General features: G+C 42.2%; 2 protein-coding genes across 3 annotated transcripts in view; both read left to right on the top strand.

Moving 5' to 3' along the window:
• The window catches only part of LOC130194073 (collagen alpha-1(XXIV) chain-like), a 107843-nt gene extending 106342 nt beyond the window's left edge, over positions 1 to 1501 (top strand). Inside the window, exon 60 of the mRNA XM_056414954.1 lies at positions 73 to 1501. Within this exon, the coding sequence (XP_056270929.1) occupies positions 73 to 222 (150 nt within the window). The 3' untranslated portion in view covers positions 223 to 1501. The remainder of the gene's footprint in view (positions 1 to 72) is intronic.
• A 516-nt stretch (positions 1502 to 2017) lies between these two features.
• znhit6 (zinc finger HIT-type containing 6) overlaps positions 2018 to 25632 on the top strand; it is a 31117-nt gene continuing 7502 nt past the window's right edge. For both annotated transcript variants that reach the window (XM_056414850.1, XM_056414849.1), the window contains exons 1-8: positions 2018 to 2180; positions 2649 to 2714; positions 6068 to 6174; positions 6273 to 6358; positions 7875 to 7978; positions 16849 to 16917; positions 17587 to 17667; positions 21771 to 21851. In XM_056414850.1, the coding sequence (XP_056270825.1) occupies positions 2065 to 2180; positions 2649 to 2714; positions 6068 to 6174; positions 6273 to 6358; positions 7875 to 7978; positions 16849 to 16917; positions 17587 to 17667; positions 21771 to 21851 (710 nt within the window). In that variant the 5' untranslated portion in view covers positions 2018 to 2064. The remainder of the gene's footprint in view (positions 2181 to 2648; positions 2715 to 6067; positions 6175 to 6272; positions 6359 to 7874; positions 7979 to 16848; positions 16918 to 17586; positions 17668 to 21770; positions 21852 to 25632) is intronic.

Below are 25632 nucleotides of genomic sequence, written 5' to 3'. Positions count from 1 at the left end.
TATTTTATGAAACGTGTCACGTCAATTTGGAACATGAATCACTTTTTTTTTCTTTTTCTCTCTCTCTTTCAGATCCAAGATGGCCGCTGGCACCAGTCACGTTTCTTCTTCCATACTCAGGACAGTCGTCAGCTCCCGATTGTAGACATCCAGGAGTTTCCCACGTCCCGGTCCAATAGTAGTGAGCGGTATATAGAAATCAGTCCGGTCTGCTTCCTCTGACACCGACGTCACCGTCCCGTTGACCTGGTTTTTTTTTATACATGAACTGCTAAAATACAAGGTTGTTACAAAAAAAACCCAAATGTCTTCCTACCAAAGAGAGTGAGAGATCGTCACGTCGGAGCGACATCTTCCCCCGTGTCCAATCGAAGGCAGACTCGCATGGAAGAACTCGATATCGGTGGGAAATCCTTGGCCAAGAAGGCCCAGAGGATGAGAGCGTAGGCCTATACCAATATTTGTCCAAAAAATTGTATAAAGTTTGTTTTGTCGATAATTGTTAGCTCAAAAAACGGTGATTGCATATGAGCCCACATCACTTCCCGATCACAGGGTAGGGTGACCCCCCCCCCCCCCCCCACCATCAAAAAACTCACGCCTTGCTTCTCACTCCCACACAAACACACCCAGACCATCCTAAGCAGAGGCCTAACTCGAAGGAGCGTGCCAGGCCTCTACGTAGGAGCACTGCCTAACTAAACTTTTCAGAGTGCAATAGCATGCGGATAAAGTGTGACTGCTTTAGATATTTCCAATTTTTTTTTCCGATCAAAAGTCTTTTATTTTACATTGTTTTCAAGATATCTCGGTCTTCGGTCCTGTACATCTTGACAGATGGTGCTCTACCTCTACCTGCTCATTTGCTTTCTAGAATATTGTCAAGTTCGTCTTTTTTTTGGGTTGCCTTTTTGTTGTATGTACCGGTTACATCAAGAGTTGTTGTGTTGTCGAAGTACTTATGTTGATTTGGTCATTTTTAATTTATGAACCATTTTTTTTTTATACACTTCATTACTTTTTGTAGTTTTTCCGTCGTTGTGGTAGGTTCTTCAGGGGAAACCTATCATTGGTGCTGCAACATAGAATGAGTCATCAGTGAGTTGTTACATTTCCTGTGTATATATTGACAGCATACTGTATATGTTTATTTATATCCTTTTTTTTTTGGTTCACAAAGTTATACTTTCAGAGAACTATTTGGTCAACCACAGCTCGGTCTAAAGAAGTATTTATGTTAAAAGGTGTGTTTGTGTGTTTACACCTGTGACTGTATGTTTATCATACTGTTATTTGAGTTAATTCAGTTGGTGGTTATAGGTAAACTGGCAGCTACACGAGGCCAGAGTCGGAATACACAGAAAACACAGTCATATGCTTAAGTTATGTTACCTTGAACAAAGTGTAATTATATAAGTCTGTGCAGGATAAATGTGGATTAAAATGTGTAAATAATAATAATACGATGACAAACAAATAAATGGAGCATTTGATCCACAAATGATTCTGTACTTTTTCAAATGTGGTCAAACAATCTGTTGGGATCTAATAACTGTTGAATGTCAACTTTATATATTAATAGTTAAATATATATATGATATATAATAATATATATCATATTTAGTTGTAGTAATATATACTGTATATATATATATATATTATTACATATATGTTATATAGTTACACAGATAAATCACACATCATATATATATATATGTGTGTATATATTATTACATTATGTATATATATATATATATATATTACATTATATATATATATATATATATATATATATATATATATATATATATAATTTACCAATAGCACCTACATTATTAGGGACACATATTTCTCCCATCCTCATCAGCTCTGTTTAACTTTCTCATGACCGGCTGCAGTTCCCCTCCACTGACACCGAGAGGCGCTACTGAGCAGCTTTCCAACCGGAAGTCATCTCCACGTGCAGCTCACGGTACGCAATGCACCGGCGGAAGAGGGTTTGTTTTGATGTCACACACCGGGGTTCTCCGTGAAATCCAACGTGGGGACTTCTCTCCTGCTGTCATGTGCTCTTTAATTCTACCAACAACGGACTTAATGTCCACTGCGGAGAGCCAAATGGAAAACAACGGCCCGGAAGAGGCGCTGAAATGGACCAAAAGAAAGATGGCTCTTTCCAAGTGAGTGTTTGAACGAGGCAGGAAGTCGCGCGCGAACTGCAAACTGACGTGAGCTAACGTTAGCGTATTAGCTTTAGCTCTTGTTTGTATCTTTGTCAAAGTTACAGACGTATAAAGAGGATGGACGTTAGATGTTAATAACGGCAAATAATGCTTCACAGTTAGCAAGTAGCTTAGTTAGCTTCCACACATCCTGCCTCGTGTTTCCTGGTGTTCATACATTGTTTGTGTATTTTATTCAGGCAATCAAATCAAATATAATACAATATTATTCTATATAATATACAAAAAAGAAAGACTGAAAAGGTATAGGTAGAAGCAAAAAATGCTTATAAATTCCTATCCTAAATTGAAAACATGACTGAAGTGTTGGTGTTTCTTCACCGGAAGTTGTGTTCTAGTATTTATTGCATTTTGTTTCACAACTTAAAGACCTCCATCGTGCTAACGTGTTCTCTGTTCCTGCAGCTGCGGTGTGTGTGGCTCAGGAGAGGCGAAGTACAGATGTCCAGCCTGTCTGAGCAATTCTTGCAGGTGAGCATTTTGTAATGGAGTTATTTTTATTTTACTGGCAAATAACCAGACACAAGGGGTCCCTAAACAAATCTGAAGGTTCACAATATAGTTCAAACTAAAACAACATTATCACTGTTGCATACAATTTTTCCTAATTTTTGTTTGTATTGTAGAAACCTGTGAGAAAATGTTCCACGGACTTAGATTTTATTGTAACTCTGACATATTATCTATAGCACTATTAGTTGCCTTTTGGACGTATTTGAACCTTTAAACCTAAATACATCAGACATGTTTCATAATGATAAAGAGAAACGCCTTTAAATTTGAATTGTGTTCGCTTGTATATTTACCTAATCTACTTTTAATCTAATTAAAATTGCTTTTGGACTCAACTTGACAGCAGTAATACTCGCACTCCTGAAAAATACCAAACATTTAAATCTATCAGTCCTAAAGTTGCCTTTGAGTAAGTTATACAACTTTAAAAAATGATTTTATAATAATTATTGCTATATGTAACAATTATATCTGAATCGGTTTTGGCCCAACGCCAGTGTGGGTGGAAGTAATCCACATAACACGTCTGTTTTATTTACACAAATGGTTCCCATCTGTAGTTCATCACTTTTTAACGATGCAGGACAATTTTATATTCCTTTAGGAAATTAATTTGCACACCATAGTTAGATAATCATTGTTTTTAATGATGAAACAATTGAACTGCACAGGGCACAGAAAGTTACAACAAAAGTCTAATGCATGCTGTTAGCTATTTAGTAATGGTGAGTGTGATTGTCGGCATATGTTCATTATTAACACTTTGATTATTCAAAGTGTCCATCACTTTGTTTCCACCCGTTGGTGGTGGTGACCTGCTCACTGGTCGTCAACGTTCTCTTTGGTCAGTGGTGTGATGGGTGTGTTGTTGTAGTCAAGGAACGTGGCTTTGCTTTTGCTTGTCAGTTGCAGGAGGTTGTTATTCAAGCCCACGTGCGTCATCAAAAGGTTGAAGACTATCAATGTCCTGTCATCCTCGGTGATGAGACCTGTCATCGATTGTAATGTTGTGAAAGAGACCAACCATGTGATTGAAGAGGTGTTTTGCCTGGTTTGAGTCAGGTAGGTGTGAAGGTGCTGAGTGTGAGACTGACTGAGCAGGGCCCTGGCCTGCCCTGGAGGGCCTGCTGCTTTCAGCACAGTGAGATCACTGGCAGCCTCACTGCTCTCTCACTCAAGTCCAGCAGCAGAGTGTTGTGCAGAGATTGTTGTGGATGTTGTGGTAAAGTTCAAGTTTGTGATGTGGTTGATGCTGAATGCGAGCTATGAAGATATGAATTCACCTTGGGTGGGAGCTCTTTGTGTGTCAGGGTGGGGCTGGGTGAGCAGATTGCATCCTGAGTGGACTCAGTTGACAGGGGATGGAATGACCGAAAATGGAAAGAGATGACTGCAAGACGAATGGATATGATATGCGTTCAAGATGAAGCACTGGTGCCACATGATTACTGTGTGGATTTACGCCCCAGTGGAGGGACGATGTGGATTTCTTTAGCTATGATTGAGTGGTGGTTGTGAGCATGATGGAACAGAAAGTCCGTCCCAGAGAAGTAAAAAAGACTTAAATGAACGCCTTCAGCTCTCTCACCACCAGTCCTTCTCAGCACACGAGCTCTGTTGTGGGTGTTGATTTCTTGTGGGTGTTGATGGACGCTGGAGAGTCCTCTTCACGCACAGGCACGCGGGGACAGAGCTGGCTGGTTGGGTGTGGGTGGAGTCTTGTGTGGATCAAGTTCTGTCCAAACCCAAAGTTGTGCAAAGAGAGAGGTGTTTGTTTGCAGAGAGATGCTGTCGAGTTCTGTGGGTGGCGTGGTAGTCTGAATGTGATGGTCTGAATGCCCAGGCTGCGTGTCTCTGCTGTCTTTAAAGTGCCGGGTTATCTTTTTTGTGTAGGAATTTTTTGCTTTCCTTCATAATGTGATTGCATGATTACTATTATTCTCTCTGTCTTGTATGCTCTATTTCTATGATTAGATAGTTTTTTTTCTTTATGAATCTTAAAAGCTAAATTCCTTTTTACATCTAGTTCTCTTTTTTTGAAATAATCGCTAAAAAATCATGAAATAATACGGAACGTCTCTTGTTCTTTTTGCGTGTAGCAACATGGCAATGATTTAAAGACCTTTTTTCTTCTGATTCTGTGGATGCTGAAACATTTAAAGCTCCTTCACGTTTCTAAACGCCATATTGAAGGTCATGCCGGAACGTTTCATGAAGATGTATCAAAGGGCGCCCCCGGACACCCTTCCCCTTTCCTCTCACGGTTGCCTGTTGTTTTGGACATCGTTCAGCATTCCTTTTATACTTGTCTCTCAGCAAATAGGGTCTTTCCATGCCTCAATAAAGATCTTTCAGAAAGCCAATTACAGGCATAACACATAACTTTCTGACGACCGAAGAGATTAGTTTGTTTTGGGACCCATTTGGAGGCCGGATTAAAGTCTTTTTGGAGCTGTGTTTATGTCTAGGCGAGTCGTTGATGGATGTTTGTCCACACGCGTGAATCAAGGAAGCTTGTTTTCTACGGCTCTTAAATAAACACATTTCTGGAATGATGAAAACCTCCTTCGCTAATCGAGTGGTGTTTGTCCACCGTTTCTCAGGTGTACGCCGTCGTTACCGTCGCATTGAAAATGCGGAAGGTTATGTTTTGATCGCCGTGTATTTGTTTATTTATTTGTATGCGTGTTACTCGCATAACTCAAAAAGTATTAAACCGAATCGCATGAAATATGGTGGGATGATTGGTTATTATCCGGGGACCATTTCATTAGATTTTGGGATTGATCGGGTCAAAGGTCAAGGTCATGAAAAGGTCAAAATATTCTTGAATCGCATGAAATTTGGTGGGATGATTGTTTATTATCCGGGGACCATTTGATTAGATTTTGGGATTGATCGGGTCAAAGGTCAAGGTCATGAAAAGGTCAAAATATTCTTGAATCGCATGAAATTTGGTGGGATGATTGGTTATTATCCGGGGACCATTTGATTAGATTTTGGGATCAATCGGGTCAAGGTCATGAAAGGGTCAACATCTTCTTTTTACCATAGCACGGTCAATTTTTATCCAATTGACATGCAACTAATGCCAAAATGTTCATAATTCAATGCCCAATCTTGTGATATGCGAAGCTATGCGCTCTACCGAGTGCCCGTTCTAGTTTCATATTTGTTGACCTCAGTTCAGCAGATCAACAGTCCTTGGAAAACATTTGTTGCATTTGTTTTTTTCCTTCTCTCTTTTGACCAAGATTCCTCTCGGCAGCTGAAGCGTGACCTAACAGATCCTGTTTGTTCATATTTTCCAGCCTGCCGTGTGTGAAGAAACACAAGGGCGAAACGGGATGCAGTGGAGTCCGGAATAAAACTGCCTTTGTGACCCTCTCGGAATTTGATGAAATTGCACTTCTCAATGGTGAGCGTCTTCTTTTTACACCTTTCCGTGACTGAAGATGAAGGCTCCTCCTTTTACCTGTGTGTTTGTTTCCACTGTGTTCTCTACCTGCGCCGTAGACTACAGGCTTCTGGAGGATACAGGGCGGTTTGCTGGCGGAGCCACCAGAGACAAACTCATCCGAACTCCTCGGTCCACTTTCAGAGTACGTACTTGATTTCAGGTGTTTTGTCGAGAACCGTAACGTACCTTTAAGAGGTTCCACCCGCCAGAGTTTTGTTCTGTCCCTGTGCTTGAATCCAACTGGCTGCTGTAGCACGCCAAGAAACGCAGAGATGCACCAGACCAAAGACGGGGAAGAAGGCGGTCGATTGGAAAGCTGAGAGACTTTCATAAGCCGCCTCTCTTTTAAACGGAGCGAGAACCGGTGTCTGAAGTCCAGGGCTCGCTTTAAAGAGCCGATCTCACTGAAAGTTAACCAGCAAGCACCATTTCGCCATATAACTCTTCCTTTATCACTATTCTTATTCCATTTCTTTTTTACATCTTTAAAGCATTAGTATATATGATTTTATTTTTTAAATTTTTTTGTTAAAGTGAATGGTTTACTCTCTGCTCAAGTCTACCATATATATATATATATATTTTTTAAAGACAACTTTATTATGTAATAAGTGGAGATGCACATGCTCTAAGAAATTAAATACCGAATACATCATACTCTAAGAAAGAAAAAAAAGACTGTCAGCTTTATTGTTGATGAATTTTATAAATGGCTTTTAATTTCATGTGTGAGTAAAAGTGAATAGTTTACTCTGCTCAAGTTACCATATATATATATTTTTTAAAGAGACAACCTGAATATGTAAGAAGTGGAGATGCACGTGTAAATTAAATACCTAATGCACCACACGAATGAAAAAAAAAAAAGATGAAAACTGTTTTCATAAAAATAACAATTTGCACCGAGCTTTACAGCCTCCTCTGAATGTTCTCTCTCTTTTATGGCTTCGGTCTAATTTGCGTCCGTGGTTACGCAACGCCCACCGCTCCAAACCACAGACATCCATCTGCTCGGTGCCCCTTCCAGCTCGCTTCCACCTGCACCGTCTCTATGTGAGAACAGAACATTCGACAGACGTGTTCTTTTTACCCGGAGTCGTCGAGGCAGCGGCCGCTTCGGCAGGATCCCAAATCGATCACGATAACGAGCTTATTCCTCAGCGAGAGACAACCGCTTGGCACGTGATGCGCTTTGGGATTTGGTTTTCCCTTTCCAGAACATTGCAAGTGCACTCGTTTGTTCGTAGCCTTGTGGATAGCCGTGCCCTTTAAAAAAAAACGAAAAAACCCACTTGTTTAACATCTCCTATCTGGAGTTTTCAAGGAGCTACACGGGTGCCACAGAGGAAAGGCAATGAAAACCTTTCATGAGCCGAGTTAGAAGTATTTCAGGTATTCTTTTGGTTCGATTGTTGATGAGTTCATTGTTGTTCTGAGAGAAGATCTCGCCCCCTGCTGCTGACTCTTCCTCCTGAAATGTCAGCCGGCACATGTGTTCGAGGCCGAGAAGAGAAGCTTTCTGCTTCCCGCTGTGCCACGGGAACATTTTAATCTTGATTCAAAGGTTAGATGGCTTTTAAAAATCCTTTTATACGAATACTAACGCTTCAATAATGTTTTTTCCGCGCTGTCTTTTTTTTTACTTTTCTGTTTTACAGGCAAAGAGACTGGCAGCCCACGCCAGTAAGATGAGCCTCACGTTGAGGTTCCTCCCCATCGCCTTCACGAGGAGCAAAGAGAACTCCACTGTCTTCTTCGCCAAGTAAGAAGGAAACGACTGAAATGCAAACGATAGATTTTTACGTTACACCGAACGATGCCATTTGTCTTGTCCTGAGCGATAGTTAGTTGTTGCTCTCTGCAACAACAACAACAACTAGAACGGGCACTTGGTAGAGCGCATACCTTCGCATATCACAAGATTGGGCATTGAATTATGAACATGTTGGCATTAGTTGCATGCCAATTGGATAGAAATTGACCACGCTATGGTAAAAAGAAGATTTTGACCTTTTCATGACCTTGACCTTTGACCCGATCGATCCCAAAATCTAATCAAATGGTCCACGGATAATAACCAATCATCCCACCAAATTTCATGTGTTTCGGTTTAATACTTTTTGAGTTATGCGAGTAACACGCATACAAATAAATAAATAAATACACGGCGATCAAAACATAACATTCACTCATTATTCAAGTTCCTTTGTCACTCTTGAAAAACATGTATGACCACGCTCAGTCAGTTTTCTGGTGAACTTAAATCTCGCCGAGGCTTCTGGAGCTCCTGATTCGCGATGTTCTCCTGAACCACAGGATGGCACTCTTGCTAAGCCCCAGCAGCAGTTCAATCTAACACTCGGATCTCCGCAGCTTTCCGTATGGCAGCCCGCTGCGCCACGATGACGTCTGCTTATTTCTGTCAGACGTGTGATCATATTTTACACGGGCGGCCGAGGCGTGATGGCCTGAACAGACTTAGTTCCTGATGGTCTGAAATGATTTGAGGTCTGCCGCTTTCAGCCCGGATGGCACGCTTACGAGATGGTAACTTGCCATTCTGTTGGCCCTCGTCAGTGTCAGTATATTTGGGGCTTCCAACCTGCACACACACACACACACACACACACACGTGCACTCTCCTTGCTGAGGAGCAAGAGTACCATATTCTATGCTGCAGACATAAACTTTATTACATTTGTATATTTTTTCATACATGAACTCTGGCCTCTGCATTTGGTGCGCTGCTGTGAAGCCACTGGGGGGGGGGGGGGGTAGTGACTTGCTCAAGGGCACTACCCATGAGTCACATGACCGCCCCGCCCCCAAACCAGCTGCAATGCATCTTCTCTGTATTATTATATGTACATTACGACGTGTCATTTAGCTGACTCTTTTATCCAAAGCATGTTAAGTGTCTTGCTCAAGGACACATCGACTAGGGCGGGGATTGAACCGACAACCCTCTGATTGGAAGACGGACCCGCTAACCACTGACCCACAGTTGCCCTCATTACCCCCAGTTAAAGGAACAATCCCCAAACTCTAGCAGCATTATTTGAATAAAAAAAAAATCTAGCCTAGTGCATTCTGTACTAATATTTGTCGTCATTCATCAATAAAACCTTTTTGAAGGCGTGCTGTTATTATTAAAGTTTAAAAAAAATTATTTGAGCATCAAGCCTCGGTAGAATAGTGCCGACAGTGAAAGAACACACCCTGCAGCCGGTGACCGGCGATGGATCGTGCTCGGCACCGACCACGGAGCGGTGTTGGGTGCGGTTGTACCTCGAGTATTTTTTCAATTTTATTTACGAGTACGCGAGCGCAGCATCTATCGTCCCCTCGTCTTCACGGAGAGTTGGCAGGCGGGGGGGTCCGGGTCCCCGGCTGCTCCTGACGCGCCGACCTCATCCGTAATTAGTCGGTTGCGTCACTCTTGAAACGTGTGATATTTTTTATTTGCGAATGGTGTTTGCGTGCGTCTCCCCGCGTGCCGTCGCCGGACGGCCCGGGTGTTGTTGACTGAAGCCAGTCGTCACGATCGCAGCGTTGTGAAATTGCGAAAAATGAACGATGTAATGGGGGGGTGAGGAGGTGTGTGTGGGGGGGAGTGGGGGGGCTCCGTGTGGCCAATGAGCAAACTCGACACAATGGTAATTTGATGGTTATTTCACCATTTAAATTTCACTTTGTACACGATTATAACGCTTAGCGTTCCCCCGTCGGCAGTTGGGTTTTCTGGGGGAAATGGATCTCCTGTGGTCGACTTTGCAGACTTGTAAGCGAGGCGTATTGCTTTTTAAGAACCTGAAGTCTTAAGTGAGTCTTTATGCCGTTTGCTCCGTTCAGCCGGCGGTGTAGTCACGTCTGGCATCTTTTCTCCTGCCGATCATTTTGCCATTTATTTAAGGCTGAACCCCGCCACTCTAATCCCTCGGTGGAAGACTAGAAGAGGCGAGGGGAAAATACTGTTTTATTGAATTGCATATTAAAGTCTGAAATGCCACGAGAAGAAAAAAAAAGACTCCTTTTGTCAGTCTCTCCCAGCTGGCTGGATGTGGCCGGTTTCCCCCATCGCCACCCTCTTTTCCATCCTTTAAGTCTTCTACCCCTCCGTCTCGTCTGCTGGGCTGCATGTGGACGTCTCTGCACGAGGCAACGTGATGTCAGGAGGTAGCGGCCCACCCTCCGGCTCCCTGGTCCTCGTTTGTTTTTGTTGCAGAATGAGACCAGAATGTCTTCCGTTTGTTGTTTTTGTGAAGGTTCATCAACGTTGGAAATGTGCTAAATTCCCCAAAAACCGTGCCGGGACGAATATTTGTCCGTTTTTTTGCCGCCGCTCTTCCAGGAGAGGAATGTTTGTCCAGCAGCTGCTGCACAGCGTTCCTTTTGTTTAGTCTGGTCCGTGTCACCGTGAAGATGTTCCCGCCGCCGCGTCCCGGTCAGAGAAACCGGGGACGGATGAAAGGTGGACGATGCGTCGGGAGGGGATCGGGCGAGAGAACGTCCCGAGTACACGAGACGAAAAGCAGATGTGTGAGCGGTGCGACTGCAGCTGGTTAGCGACATCTTCATGCTGCGTACTCAGGGGGGGAGGGAGGGAGGGAGTGTGTGTGTGTGTGCTTGAATAAGTGTGAATGTAGTTAGTGTGTGTGTGTACTTGAATAAGTGTGTGTGTGTGTGTACTTGAATAAGTGTGAATGTAGTTAGTGTGTGTGTACTTGAATAAGTGTGAATGTAGTTAGTGTGTGTGTACTTGAATAAGTGTGAATGTAGTTAGTGTGTGTGTGCTTGAATAAGTGTGTGTGCTTGAATAAGTGTGTGTGTGTGTGTACTTGAATAAGTGTGAATATAGTTAGTGTGTGCTTGAATAAGTGTGTGTACTTGAATAAGTGTGAATATAGTTAGTGTGTGTGCTTGAATAAGTGTGTGTGCTTGAATAAGTGTGAATGTAGTTAGTGTGTGCTTGAATAAGTGTGTGTGCTTGAATAAGTGTGCTTGAATAAGTGTGAATGTAGTTAGTGTGTGTGCTTGAATAAGTGTGAATGTAGTTAGTGTGTGTGCTTGAATAAGTGTGAATGTAGTTAGTGTGTGTGTGCTTGAATAAGTGTGTGTGTGTACTTGAATAAGTGTGAATATAGTTAGTGTGTGTACTTGAATAAGTGTGAATATAGTTAGTGTGTGTGCTTGAATAAGTGTGAATGTAGTTAGTGTGTGTGCTTGAATAAGTGTGTGTGTACTTGAATAAGTGTGAATGTAGTTAGTGTGTGTGCTTGAATAAGTGTGAATGTAGTTAGTGTGTGTGTACTTGAATAAGTGTGAATGTAGTTAGTGTGTGTGCTTGAATAAGTGTGAATGTAGTTAGTGTGTGTGTACTTGAATAAGTGTGAATGTAGTTAGTGTGTGTGTACTTGAATAAGTGTGAATGTAGTGAGTGTGTGTGTACTTGAATAAGTGTGTGTACTTGAATAAGTCTGAATGTAGTTAGTGTGTGTGTGCTTGAATAAGTGTGTGTGTGTGTACTTGAATAAGTGTGAATATAGTTAGTGTGTGTGCTTGAATAAGTGTGTGTACTTGAATAAGTGTGAATGTAGTTAGTGTGTGTGTGCTTGAATAAGTGTGTGTGTACTTGAATAAGTGTGAATGTAGTTAGTGTGTGTGCTTGAATAAGTGTGAATGTAGTTAGTGTGTGTGCTTGAATAAGTGTGTGTGTGTACTTGAATAAGTGTGAATGTAGTTAGTGTGTGTGTACTTGAATAAGTGTGAATGTAGTTAGTGTGTGTGCTTGAATAAGTGTGAATGTAGTTAGTGTGTGTGCTTGAATAAGTGTGAATGTAGTTAGTGTGTGCTTGAATAAGTGTGTGTGCGTGTGATTGAATGTAGTTTGTGTGTGTGCTTAAATATGTGTTTCCTCAGCTCGAGTGTGGACCGGACAACACGAGGCAGTAACTGTGGATAATAACCACATATTTCTATAATAACTCTGAGACAATTAGTAATTTGAGACGCTGTGGAATTGTCCCGTCTGCGTTAGCCTCACTTAACCCGGCGCTCTGGGTTTCAGGTGACCTCATTTTGTTCCCTGACATTTACAGGTGTGAATTTAAAAAAAAACGGTGACAGAAATAATCCACGTGCTAATTGTTGTAGATGGAGTAAAGTTATCATCCCCGACGGATGGATTCCTGGCCCAGTGGACGGATCTGATTGGTCTATTGGAAACACTGGTGTAAGGTTCTGAGGGCTTTTAGCTGGTTAAACTAAAAACTTTCAAAAAGCAGCGTCCTCTGAATATAAATCTGGCCCAAGAATGCTAAAGACACAAACGCACACTTTTGTCTTTTTAAATAAGAAACATAACTTCGGTTTTATCCTTCCTCCCTCCCTCCCTTACATATATTCCAGAGAAGCATGTCCAGCGACTCGGCGCTCGAGCGGAGGCCTTTTTTTGAAAGGCGGCGTCTCTCCGACGCAGCTGCCCGTAATCTTCGCCGCACTCCGCCCTCCCCGAGGTCGTGCGTCGATTTGCGCGTCGCCTCTCGGCTAAAGAGGGGGCTCCAAAGACCTGTCATCTCCGTCCACCGGCACCCACTCACCACCCACATCCTGGCATCGAGCTCCCGGCGGGCACGAAACGCGGGACACGTGGCTCCTCAGTCCTCACGCTGCACCGTTTTTGTTGGATCTGTCCAATTCTTAATCCGGCCAGATGTGTGTGTGTAAAAAAAAATACTTATGAATTCATCCACCCTACTCTTGAGTCTGCTTTATTTCTCAGCCTCCTTCACGGCTGCAGAGTGCTGACAGTTGCACAAAAAAAAAACTTGAGTTTAGAGAGTTGCCTAGTTGAACCTGAAGGGTTCGCCAGATCGTCATGGCAACGGAGACCAATTTAGCCATTTAGCTGGAATGACCTCGTCTCTCAGAGATCGTTTTTTAATGTGAAAGTAAAAACTCGGTCCTGACTATTTTTGGGAGTACATTTTCTACTTCATGAGTTTGAAGTTTTCATAATAAGGCCAGACAGGCGATATTTACTATTGTTTTATTTTGTTAACATTGCGTAGCATAGTGAATCCTGAACTACCGATTCAAGAAAGACGAAACGGCAACTTGGGAAGCTGCACACAAAAAAAAAGTGAAACTTACAAGATTTTATCAAAAATGTTATTCAGGCTTTAGAAAGAGAAAGAAAACAAAATCTCTCAATATTTCTGTCGGAGCTGATCATAAAACATCCTTCCTCGTCTCGAGGCATTTTCCCCTCCGGATCGCCTGGAGGCAAACACAAAACACGCGTAAATTAAGTACGTAACGTTCGAATTTCTCCACTCTCGTCTGGTCATGTTTCAATCATATATTTCTTTGCTTGTGCTTAGTTCCTGTTGTCCAACAGGCGGTTTGAGTAATAATTCTGAAGAACATACCTTCTTTTTTTTTTTATACAGGCCATGGAGCAGATGGCTTACTGCATGGGAGGCAATAAATACACCCGTCAACAGGGTGATGAGGCGTAAGCGGTTAATCTTTTTGAAACGTCTTTGTTGGACGGTTCTGGTATTCAAAGCAGCCGCTCTCTGCTGCGCTCTCCTCTTCCCCCCCCCCCCCCCCCCCCCGACAATCAATGATGGCACTTATCCCAGGTATGCTCACCTTGCCTGAAGTGATTGCAATGCATCTTGGGGCAAGCCCCGTTTCCAATGGAAGACATAGTTTCCATTTGCTGTCATGACAGAATAATGGCATCACACCTGGTGCTCCACCCTCCATTTTTTTTCTTGCACGTACAAAACTCATGCATACCTGTGTACACACACACACACACACACTCACGTATGCACACACTGATGCAATGAAGGAGAAACTCCGCCAAAAGGTGAGCAAACGCATACATTCCTCTGACTCCGGGGTTAGAGGCGTTCGCTACGTTACGGCGTTGGAAGGGAGTTACCTCCCGGTGCCGTGTTTTCACGCCCAACACGCCTGCAGCTGCCTCCTCTACCTCCAGCTTCACCCCTTCACCCTCTCCTCACAGCCAAGTGGAAACTCGTAAGCACCTTTCTTTTCTTTTTTTTATTGGGTGTTCTGCCAGTATACTGCATATACTTCTACATTTCTTAAACTCGGGGGAAACGACACGCGCAACTCGTGTTGTGTAACGCGGCCACCTTCGATGCACAAAAACAACCTCGCGAGAACCGGAAGGATGCCCGCCGTCGAGAAGTTATTCGTGGGATCGAGTTCAGCAGCTGTGATTACGGACGCGGGTCAAATTAGGCCTGAATATCTTTTTAAATGCTGTGAAGTTTGACAGAATTCAGGTGTTTTTGTGTCTGTGGAGACGAGACGGACCGAGACGATGGAGAGGTCAACCGTGAACACACTCCACTACGTGGACTGACGAGGCTAGCAACAACTCAGGCTCAGCCGCACTTAAGGTGGACTTAACTTTTAAGGTGGACCAGCTGTTTCCCCTTGTATGACAAGCCACTGGGTTTTTTGCTCAGCTTTTTTTCTTTCTTAATATTTAAATGGCTCATTATTGACATCCCTGATAACTTGTATTGCAACTTTGCTTTAATTAACTTTGAATGTAAACCTTCAATAGCCCGTTTAGTACAACTACGACCACAGCTCATTTCTATACGTAGAACTGTTTATGTAAACATTTTGTTTAGTTGTAAATTACGAGATATCAGTTAATTGCCAAACCTGCATGTTGGCAACTCCAAAAGAAAATAACATAAATAAACCAATTACTACCCCACAAGTTTTTTTTACATTTATCATTAGTCAGTTTTTAAAACCCGTATGAACCACTCTCCACATGCGTTCTTTCCTCAAATGATTGAACCTGTCTGGTAACTGCGCAGATGGCTTTGCAGTAAAAAAAAACAACAACTCGATATAAACTTAATATTAAAAATATCAAAAGACCTCCACGTTTTGCTTTCTTTCTCTCTTGGTAAAGCCCTAATAACAAGTCCTCCCCTACGTGCCTTACAATTATGCCCCGCGTTTCATCTTCGTCCTTCAGATGCATCGAGACCGTGTCCTTTCACCCCGACGGAGAATCGGCTCCACCCTGTTTATGGCAGATTCTGCGGTCTCTGGGTCAAGGCGAGTCTTTGATGTTGAGTTCGGCTCGGTGTGGGGCGGGTAAACTAGAGAGCAGGACTTATTATTGATGTCTGTGCCAGTGGATCCGATTCCTCTCTCAATAGATCTACTTTTAAATGTGTTTTTTTTTGGTTTCATCTACACTGGTTTCCAACATGCCTGTTCAGAACGGGCCGATGGTCTGTACCACCGGGTCTGTACTGCCGGGTCTGGACACATGGCATCTATTGCTTCCGTCCATCCTGGAGAGGGATCCTCCTCGCTTCCTCTTTCTTCACTCTTTCCTCCGTGAAATGATTTTTTTTCCCCTCCAGTTTCTCCTGATCCGATGTGAGGTCAAAGGTCAGGGATGCCGTACGTCTACAGATTGTAAAACCCGCTGAAGAAATGTCGTAATTTGTGATATCGGGCTATATAAAATCCACTGAATTTAATAGAAGTGCGTTAAACTTGCATTCTTTCAAACGGCCAATAGTGACCGCCGATTGCAAAAAGATTTTATTATCTCAGAAAACACGAGATTATGATCTCAATCGCTAGTTTCAAGTCTTCTTATCCTCCGATTGGGAAGCGTCAATATTGTACAAACATTGGAAACGCAATCTTCTGTTTTTCTGTTTGTTTTATGACATCTGCCTCTCGGGACTACAGATGGAAAAATAGCCTTTTGGCTAACGCACATTAACAGAAATGTTTTTATTGATGTCCGCTGTCCCTTATCAAATAAACCAAAGTTAACCAATAAGGGCTGAGAGCGATGGAGCTGTGCCCGCCCTGCTGCACAGATCACCGTGTGCTTTTGTTTATTCCTATTTCAGCAATATTGAACTCCTCGCGTGTCTCAAGTTGCGCAAAACTTGACCCAAAAAAAAGTCCATGGGGTCTCCAGCAAGTCATGAGATTCCTGGCTCTTTGCAACGGGAATAATTCTCTGTTAACGGTGCTTTAATAACTAATAATAACTTAAACATGTCAAAATGATCTTTAGGCTGACTAGTGATGAATCCCGTACTATAAAATTGGAAAATGCTTCTTTTGTTCATACTTACCAAACTGTTTGATATTTCACATTTCTTGGCTAACTTCTAAATCGTGATGATATTAGGAGGTATGCATGCGGTGGCTGTTTGGGGGGATGCATGTTTGGTTGCAGGGAGCACGCCCAGCAACCCAACACAAACCCAACCTCGCTCCAGTCACACTGCCCAGAGCATTACCCCAGAAGAAGTGCTCATTATGTGATAGCCACCAGCTGGCGTCCTAGGATTGAGTGTGTATGTCACGGTCTCCACGGCGACTCTGGTTTATTTATTTACACACAGGGTCACACAGATGGACTGGATTTGGGCAGCGGCCAGGCATATTGTCTTGGCCAGATTACGGCTGAATCCGTTTAATGTTGTGACATCATCGGTCCGTGAAAAAAACAGGCATCGAGCAATACTGTTTTTTGTGTGGTTTTTTTACGAGCTCAAACTAAAACAACTTGTTTTTCTGGGTCTCGTTTAGAGAGAATCTGTTCCTGTGGCACCTGAAGCTCGTCTTCCCTCAGAGCGCCACCGAGTTCAGTCAGAGGAGGTGAGTTACACAACACGCCTTACGTCTCTTTAGTAACACACAGTACTGTTCAAAAGGTTGAGGTCACTTAGAAAAAAGAAAAACAATGTTTTTTTCAATGAGGATAACATTAAATGAATCATAAATACTCTCTCTACATAGGTAATGTGGTAAATGACTATTCTCTGGTGTTTAATGAAGTCTCTACAGAGGTGTATAGAGGTCCATCTCCAGTGTTCTAATGGTACATTGTGTTATCGCCTTAGAAGACTAACAGAGGGGTAGAAAACGCTTTAACCCTTTTTATGTGAGCGCAGCTGAAAACAGTTATGCTGGCGAGAGAAGCTATAAAACTTTACTTCCTTTGAGCAACAAGTTCTAAGAACAAAATTAATATTTACAATAAATATTATTTCTCACAGTATCAATGTCTTGACTATATTTTATGTGCATTTGATAATTAAAAGTGAGTTTTCATGGAAAACACCAAATTGTCTGGGTGACTCCAAACTTTTGAACGGTAGTCCATGAATCAAAGAGAAAATTATCACTGAAAAGCAACATGTCACAAATGCACATTCAGGATTGTAGAAGCCACGGAGACATTCTACATTATCATTGGACTTGATTGGGATGTGAACAATAGCATATTTCCTCTCATTTACTTTTCTCCTCTTTTTTTTGTTTTAGGGTGTCCGAGAGGCAAACCCTGGAGCAGATCTTGACCCCCTACATCCACCCCACGGAGTCGGACCCCGTGACGCGCCAAAAGTGAATCTTTTTCAAATTCACACTTAACTTTCATGTCATATTTTTTGCCGATACAGATGCCCAAACTCGGAGCTTCAGCAGAAAACCAAGTGCTCTTTCCAGAATGTAACATCTGTAAACCTCTCTGTGGGGCACTGGGAGATCATGTGAGGCTGTATCTACAGGTCACTTAACTATAGGCTTAAAAAAAAGTCTATGTTGTGAATTTCATGTAATATTTTTGCCGATACAGATTCCAAAAACTCCGGGCATTAGCAGAGCACCAAACCTCTCCGTGAGGCCACTGGGAGATGTGTGTACGCTCACGTGAGGCCGTAACTACACGCCACTCAACTATAAGTGGAGATGTTTATTCACCAACGTACCTATTAGACACTATTGATATGCAGATCGATCAGCGGCCAATCGAAAGCCCGGTTTTCCTCTTCCTACAAAGCGGCGTAGACGGCGACATCACAGCCACACACACACACACACACGTGTTGTCGGCGTGGACGTTCGTCCGCGTGACTGCAGAAAACATAACGCTCACAACTTCTCCCAGCTGCAAGTAATCCAGAATAAGCCACGCAGAGGAGCATTAAAATAAAATAAAAAAACATTCGGTAATGCTAACTCAATCAGGCGAGCTATTATAATGTAATTCACTCTCATGCACGCCGGCCGTCGCCGGTGACCCGCTCGTCTGCCGGCGGCGGCGCGGTTCAGGAGCAGCTGTGTTGACTTGCGTTATGATGCATTCAAGCTCTACTCCGTATAATTGAGTAATGGGCCGTGGTGAGTTCTTACGAACATCCATCCATTATGCGTGACTGTTTATCCTGTTCAGGGTCACGGGAGGGGGGGGGGCTGCAGCCCGGGTCCCTCTTGCTGTGTGGTGACTACCGCCACTACACACATTGTTATGACTAGATGGAATTGTTCACTGCATTATTTAAATGCGTATAAGAGAGGCATCTATGATCTGTTTAATGTGCTAACTTTAGCTCTAAGCGGCGTATAATACATAATTAAAACTACTGATGCCAATAATTTTCTTTTAATCAAAACCTACACTACCGTTCAAAAGTTTGGGATCACCCAGACAATTTTGTGTCTTCCATGAAAAATCACACTTTTATTTATCAAATGAATAGAAAATATAGTGAAGACATTGACAAGGTTAGAAATAATGATTAATATTTGAAGTATTAATTTTGTTCTTCAAACTTCAAGCTCAAAGGAAGGCCAGTTGTATAGCTTATATCACCAGCATAACTGTTTTCAGCTGTGCTAACATAATTGCACAAGGGTTTTCTAATCAGACATTAGTCTTCTAAGGCGATTAGCAAACACAATGTACCATTAGAACTCTGGAGTGATAGTTGATGGAAATGGGCCTCTATACACCTCTGGAGATATTTCATTAGAAACCAGACGTTTCCACCTAGAATAGTCATTTACCACATTAACAATGTATAGTGGGTATTTCTGATTAATGTTATCTTTATTGAAAAAACAGTGCTTTTCTTTGAAAAATAAAGACATTTCTAAGTGACCCCAAACTTTTGAACGGTAGTGTATATTTAAATGAAATCAATAATGTATTTCAAATCATTCCAAATATGTATGTTTTGCAAATGACCCCTTTAGATTGCTAACGAGTTAAAGAAAAACGTTTACATTTTTTTATTTTTTTACAGTTTACAAAGAAAAGAGAAATAATGAAATGTACACTTATTCTTCCCACAGTGGGGAGATTCTTCTCTGCGTTTGAGCCAATCCTGAGTTATTACGGCTGGGCAGCAACTGGGGGTGCAGTGCCTTGCTCAAGGGCATGCAATCAAAAACACACGGATCGAACCGGGTACCTTGTGGGACGGCCACTCGTCCTCCATGGGCCAGAGCCGACCCCCATCACTGACTTTTTGGGACGTTTTAAATAATTTTTCGGCCTTGCGGGCAATTGTCGTTCTTCAGGTCTGACTTTAAAAAAAAATATGCAATCGAAATCAACCATGAACATTGCGATCGGCGGACCTCCAGTTCAGATGATTTTATAGACGGCATCATTAAAAGATGGACCCGCCATCATGTTCCTGTTTAAAACATGCACACACCCATCCCATCGGACATCTCCATGGAACACACACTAACTTGTTCCCAGTGCATGCTGAATCCATTATAGCGCGCTGCTTTCAGTCCAAAAATAATAATAACTGGGCTCATGGATATACAGGACTCTCAGAAAATTAGAATATTGTGATAAAGTTCTTTATTTTCTGTAATGCAATTAAAAAAACAAAAATGTCATGCATTCTGGATTCATTACAAATCAACTGAAATATTGCAAGCCTTTTATTCTTTTAATATTGCTGATTATGGCTTACAGCTTAAGAAAACTCAAATATCCTATTTCTAAATATTAGAATATCATGAAAAAGTATACTAGTAGGGTATTAAACAAATCACTTGAATCGTCTAATTAACTCGAAACACCTGGAAACACATTTTCAAATGTTTGATTTTGTTTTGCTGTTATAAATCTTTTTTTTTTACTTGGTCTGAGGAAATATTCAAATTTTATGAGATAGGATTTTAGAGTTTTCTTAAGCTGTAAGCCATAATCAGCAATATTAAAAGAATAAAAGGCTTGCAATATTTCAGTTGATTTGTAATGAATCCAGAATGCATGACATTTTTGTTTTTAATTGCATTACAGAAAATAAAGAACTTTATCACAATATTCTAATTTTCTGAGAGTCCTGTATAAGTAGGAAACTTAAGGATGTGATATTAGACCCAGAAGTCAACACCGGTTTGAAATTTAGTCTCCAGGACTTCTAAGTTCGAGAGTAATAACTGCTACTTGGAGCATTGTGTTCTGAGAAGTTCAAAAGAGCAACAGGGGAGCTGTGTTCACTTACATGTTCAGAACAACTGGAACGGGACCGGGGGAACACCGCGAATTGAATTGAACTCACAATAATTGCCTCAGTTACACACAATGAGTACACACCATTCTGGGGGTACGAAATCTTATCTTTATGTGACTACGGGGGAATTTAAAGTTTTTATTTATTTATTCAAAGGTCACTTTACGTCCCGATACAAACGCAAATCTAATTTCACGTCACCCCGGATTCATTCAGCGTCTCTCCATGTGTCTCTTTTGCATTTATCGTTGATTTTGCTCTCGCTTCCGTTTGTTTTTTGTTTTTTCTTTTTTCTTCCCAGGCTCATGTTTCTCCCAACAAACGTCTCTCTTGATTTGGAGGACATTCAGTTTTTCTAATCTGACTCCTCCGACCCAACGTACTGATAAGTCAGCAGTGTACGGTCTACTGTAAACACCTACAGCCTCGTTGCTCTCCAGAGAAACCTGGTCAGGGAAAACCTGGAAAAGTTCTGGGATTTTAAAATGGTTATTTCTAGGCCTGGAAAAGTCCTTTAAAAAAAAAAAAAATTCGAAAAAAAATTGAAAAGTCATGGAAATTAGTTATACTCGCATGTTCATTTACACTGAGTTTGAAATAATTAATGTTTTTTTAAAGAAAGACGCTCTAGTTTTTTTACATTTTATTTTGATTCATATAAATGTGTATTTTCATCTCATTCATTTGTCATGTAAGGTTTATGCTGTATGCTTTGGAATTCTCAGTTAGTTTAAATATGACATTTTCTCACTTTTTCATGTATACACGCACATTTTCACCAAATGTTTTGGTCATGGAAATTTGGTTTAAAGTCCTGGACACCCATTGGTCAACATGTGTATGAACCCTGTTAAAAATAGACGCCTATCGTCCAGCGCCGAACCATATAGGCAGAACCAACCTCTGATTACCCGAGATTCAAGTGAGTGGGGTTCAACTCTCCATGGCTCATCGGCTGGCTGTTGACAGCAAGACGCCTCAGTCAGAAGCCTCACACACACACACACACACACACACATCAGTCATCATACCAGACACGTGTACATCTGGGCTTCTCTCAATGTGCTCTTTGTGTTTTGACCTTTTTTTTAATGATATCCAGACCCCGTTCGCGTGTTTTTAATCGTCTTCTCTCGGGTTCCAGTTGAGACTCTTAACCTCCCGCGTCGATGTGGCTTTCTGTTCCAGGTTGAAGATGTACGTGCGCTCTCCGTTCGATCACGTGAAGGTCTTCATGAAAGCAGAGGGGAGGAAGGCCAACTCTGTCCGGTGAGATGTTCTTTCCTCCCATCAACTGTTCTGCATCTATTTGTTTTTCCCTCAATATAACGTGATTTTATAATATAACATTTGCTGCATTTCATGTGTTGAGATCAGCTGTTCATCAGTTGGAGTGGTTGTTCACACTACAGCTCAACTGATTCAAACATCTATTAATTTATGAATGAATCAGAGTCCAATATTATAAATACATTGTTATACTTAATACGTTTCGTAAATACTATCCATTTTTAAAAGTCCTATGAATTTCATTTGAATTGGATCTATACAGAATGGGACATATTTTGCCATTTGTAACTAATAAAAATATATTGTATATATAATGTATATATTTTTATTATATAATATATATATATTATTATACAATATATATACTATATATACGTGGATATTATTAGTATATAATATTTATTATTATATTATTATGGATATTTCTATATTTTTAAAGAAATATATTTGATAAAATATATATATATATTATTTTATATTATATATATATTATAATATATATTTAGTAGTAGTACAACTGGCACATATTACAGACAAATACAGCATTTAAATATAACATACATAGTTCATATTAATTTCAGATGGAGGGAAACTGCCGTTGCTCAAGCATCCGGTCCGTGAGGCGGTTCTGTTGGACCGGCCCTTCACGGCCGTTTCACTCAGCGGGTGTCTAATCGGAAGTAATTAGTTTGGGAACATGACATCACTGACTTGTAAATTCCTGCACAGCTACGAAGGCTTTAGGCAGGAGGGCCTCAGAAGGGCTTTTCCCCCTCCCCCTCTTGACTCTGATGCCAACATTGAGAAATGCCATTGATCAAAAAAAGACTTGTTTTCGCAACTTGTTTGCTCCATCTCACGTCCTCTCCTCCCTTCACGCGCCCTCCGTTTCCATGGTTTCTGTCCCGTGTGTTCTTTCCTCCCGTCCCACGTCCGTCTTGTCTCTTTTTTTCGGGGCGGGTGTTGATGGCACACACTTTGCCTCACCTATTTTTGGATTCTTTGGCCGTCCTCCATTCTCACTTAGTCACGGAGGTAATGATTATCCTCGGCGCTCCTAATCATCGCCTCCCATCCCACTCTTCATCCCTGTAACACACACATGCTGCTTTTTGAGTTGCGCCCAGTGCGCCTCACACACTTTCTATGCAGTAGATTATATTATATGCACCTTTTTATTCCAGACAATACTGGCTCGTCAGTAGATGACAACTTTTTCACTTTCCTGAGATCTTTCATCAATATTATAATCATCTATATAATATGGCATGGAAAATTATTGTCGTTTTGATAATGCCGAGTTCACACATGATTTTTGCCCCGAATTTGCATTCGCCGACAGTATTTGGAGCAAAGCCCCGGATCAGAGGCAAATTAAACTATTCATATCAGGGTTCTTGCGGTCATGGAAAACCTGGAAAAGTCCTGGAATTTTAAAATGGTCATTTCCAGGCCTGGAAAAGTCATGGAAAAAACTTAAATCATAAAAGTCATGGAAATTTGTTATAATCACACGTTCATTTACGCCGAGTTTGAAATAATTAATATGTTTTTTTTAAAGAAAGACGCTCAAAATATAAGCCGGCGTACGCTCTCAATACGCAACATTTTTCAGTTTGGTCATGGAAATTTGGTTAAAAGTCCTGGAAATCCATTGGTCAAAATGTGTAAGAACCCGGTCGTATATATATTACATGCTCATATTCTAAATATCGAACATGCTAAATATCTGGAGCTACAGCCACTGAGAGCCCAAATACCCAAAATACAGATAGCATCCGGCTGCAGCTTTAATAAGAAGGGAGGCCCTGAGAACGCCGAGGTCACACGAGGTCAAAGCAGTGCCGCCACAAAGAGGCCTTCAAGCGCAGTCCGAAAAGAAAAGTGTTGTTAATGCGATGAGGTCACGGACAGCGGTCGTCATGGATACTCGGCCAAGTGGAACACAAAGGGCACGGCTGCGTGTTTCTGCTGTGGGACGTCTGCTGGAATATCCACTCGCTCCCATAAAGGAGCTCCTGTGCTCCAACAATAAAGAGGAGAGGAGGAGCAGGAGGAGAGGAGGAGCGGAGGAGCAGGAGGTGCGGCCACACCCTTCTGAGGCGGTTTGAGTTGTTTATGTTTATTCTGCCCACTGCGCACATCAGAGGAGGCCCTGACCTCACTTCCTCTCTGTGTGTGTGTGTGTCTCTCTCTCTCTGTGTGTCTCTCTCTCTATGTGTGTGTGTGTCTCTCTGTGTTTGTCTGTGTGTCTCTGTGTGTGTGTGTGTCTCTCTCTGTGTGTGTGTGTGTGTCTCTCTGTGTTTGTGTGTGTGTGTCTCTCTGTGTGTGTCTCTCTCTGTGTGTGTGTGTGTGTGTGTGTCTCTCTGTGTGTCTGTGTGTGTGTGTGTCTCTCTCTGTGTGTGTTTCTGTCTCTGTGTGTGTGTCTCTGTGTGTGTGTGTCTCTCTGTGTGTCTGTGTGTGTGTGTGTCTCTGTGTGTGTTTCTCTCTGTGTGTGTGTGTGTCCCTCTATCTGTGTGTGTCTCTCTGTGTCTCTGTGTGTGTCTCTGTGTGTGTGTGTGTGTCTCGCTCTCTGTGTCTGTGTGTGTCTCTCTGTGTGTCTCTCTCTATGTCTGTGTGTGTGTCTCTCTGTGTCTCTGTGTGTCTCTGTGTGTGTGTGTGTGTCTCGCTCTCTGTGTCTGTGTGTGTCTCTCAGTGTGTCTCTCTGTGTGTCTGTGTCTCTATGTGTCTCTCTGTGTGTGTGTGTGTCTCTGTGTGTCTCTGTGTGTCTCTGTGTCTGTCTGTCTGTCTGTCTGTCTGTCATATTTGGGATTGTGGTAGTATTAGCATGTGCTGTTCAAAGTGAAGATGAATGTGGAGACAGCGGCTCTCGGTTCCTCCTCCAGGCCTCGGCTGCTTCCCTCCTGTGTATGAAACTCATCCCGTATATTCAAACACATTGATGGACAGTGGTGGGCGGTAACATCAACTTCCCCAAACCAATCTTCTAAATTATCATGAGCAGCAAGCTGTCTGCCGTTTCTTTTATCCTGTCACCTCGCCGCTGCTATACCCGCGCTAACGGGCCTCGGCAGTGGAAGAGGGAAACAATTCAATTCAATTCAGTTTATTTGTATAGCCCAATTTCACAAATTACAAATTTGTCTCGGAGTGCTTTACAATCTGTACACATAGACATCCCTGCCCCAAAACCTCACATCGGACCAGGAAAAACTCCCAAATAACCCTTCAGCGGGAAAAAGGAAGAAACCTGCAGGAGAGCAACAGAGGAGGATCCCTCTCCTAGGATGGACAGATGCAATAGATGTAATGTGTACAGAAGGACAGATTTAGAGTTAGAATACATTCAATGAATATGACAGAGTGTATGAATAGTTCATAGTAGGCATATTCCACGATGGAGACCTCCACGATCCATCAGGCAGATGGCGGTGGGGAGGAGGAGTGGGCGGAGTCTCAACAGGACAGTGGCGTAGTCATGAGCAGGAATTCCACGACCCAGACGATCCATCAGGCAGATAGGATCTATGCCGTCTCATAGGGTCCGATGACCCCATGAGACGTAAAGTCAAAAGGACTTCCGGGGAGAAAGCAGAGTCAGTAACGTGTGATTGAGAGATGAAAATTCATCCTTAAGGAGAGAAAAAAAGAGGAGATAGGTACTCAGTGCATCCTAAACGTCCCCCGGCAGCTATAAGCCTATAGCAGCATATCAAGGGGCTGGACCAGGGCAAACCTGATTCAGCCCTAACTATAAGCT

The sequence above is a fragment of the Pseudoliparis swirei genome, chromosome 5 (genome assembly GCF_029220125.1).
Source record: "Pseudoliparis swirei isolate HS2019 ecotype Mariana Trench chromosome 5, NWPU_hadal_v1, whole genome shotgun sequence".
NCBI classification, from domain to species: Eukaryota; Metazoa; Chordata; class Actinopteri; order Perciformes; family Liparidae; genus Pseudoliparis; species Pseudoliparis swirei.
This window is presented reverse-complemented; position numbering and strand designations above follow the sequence as displayed.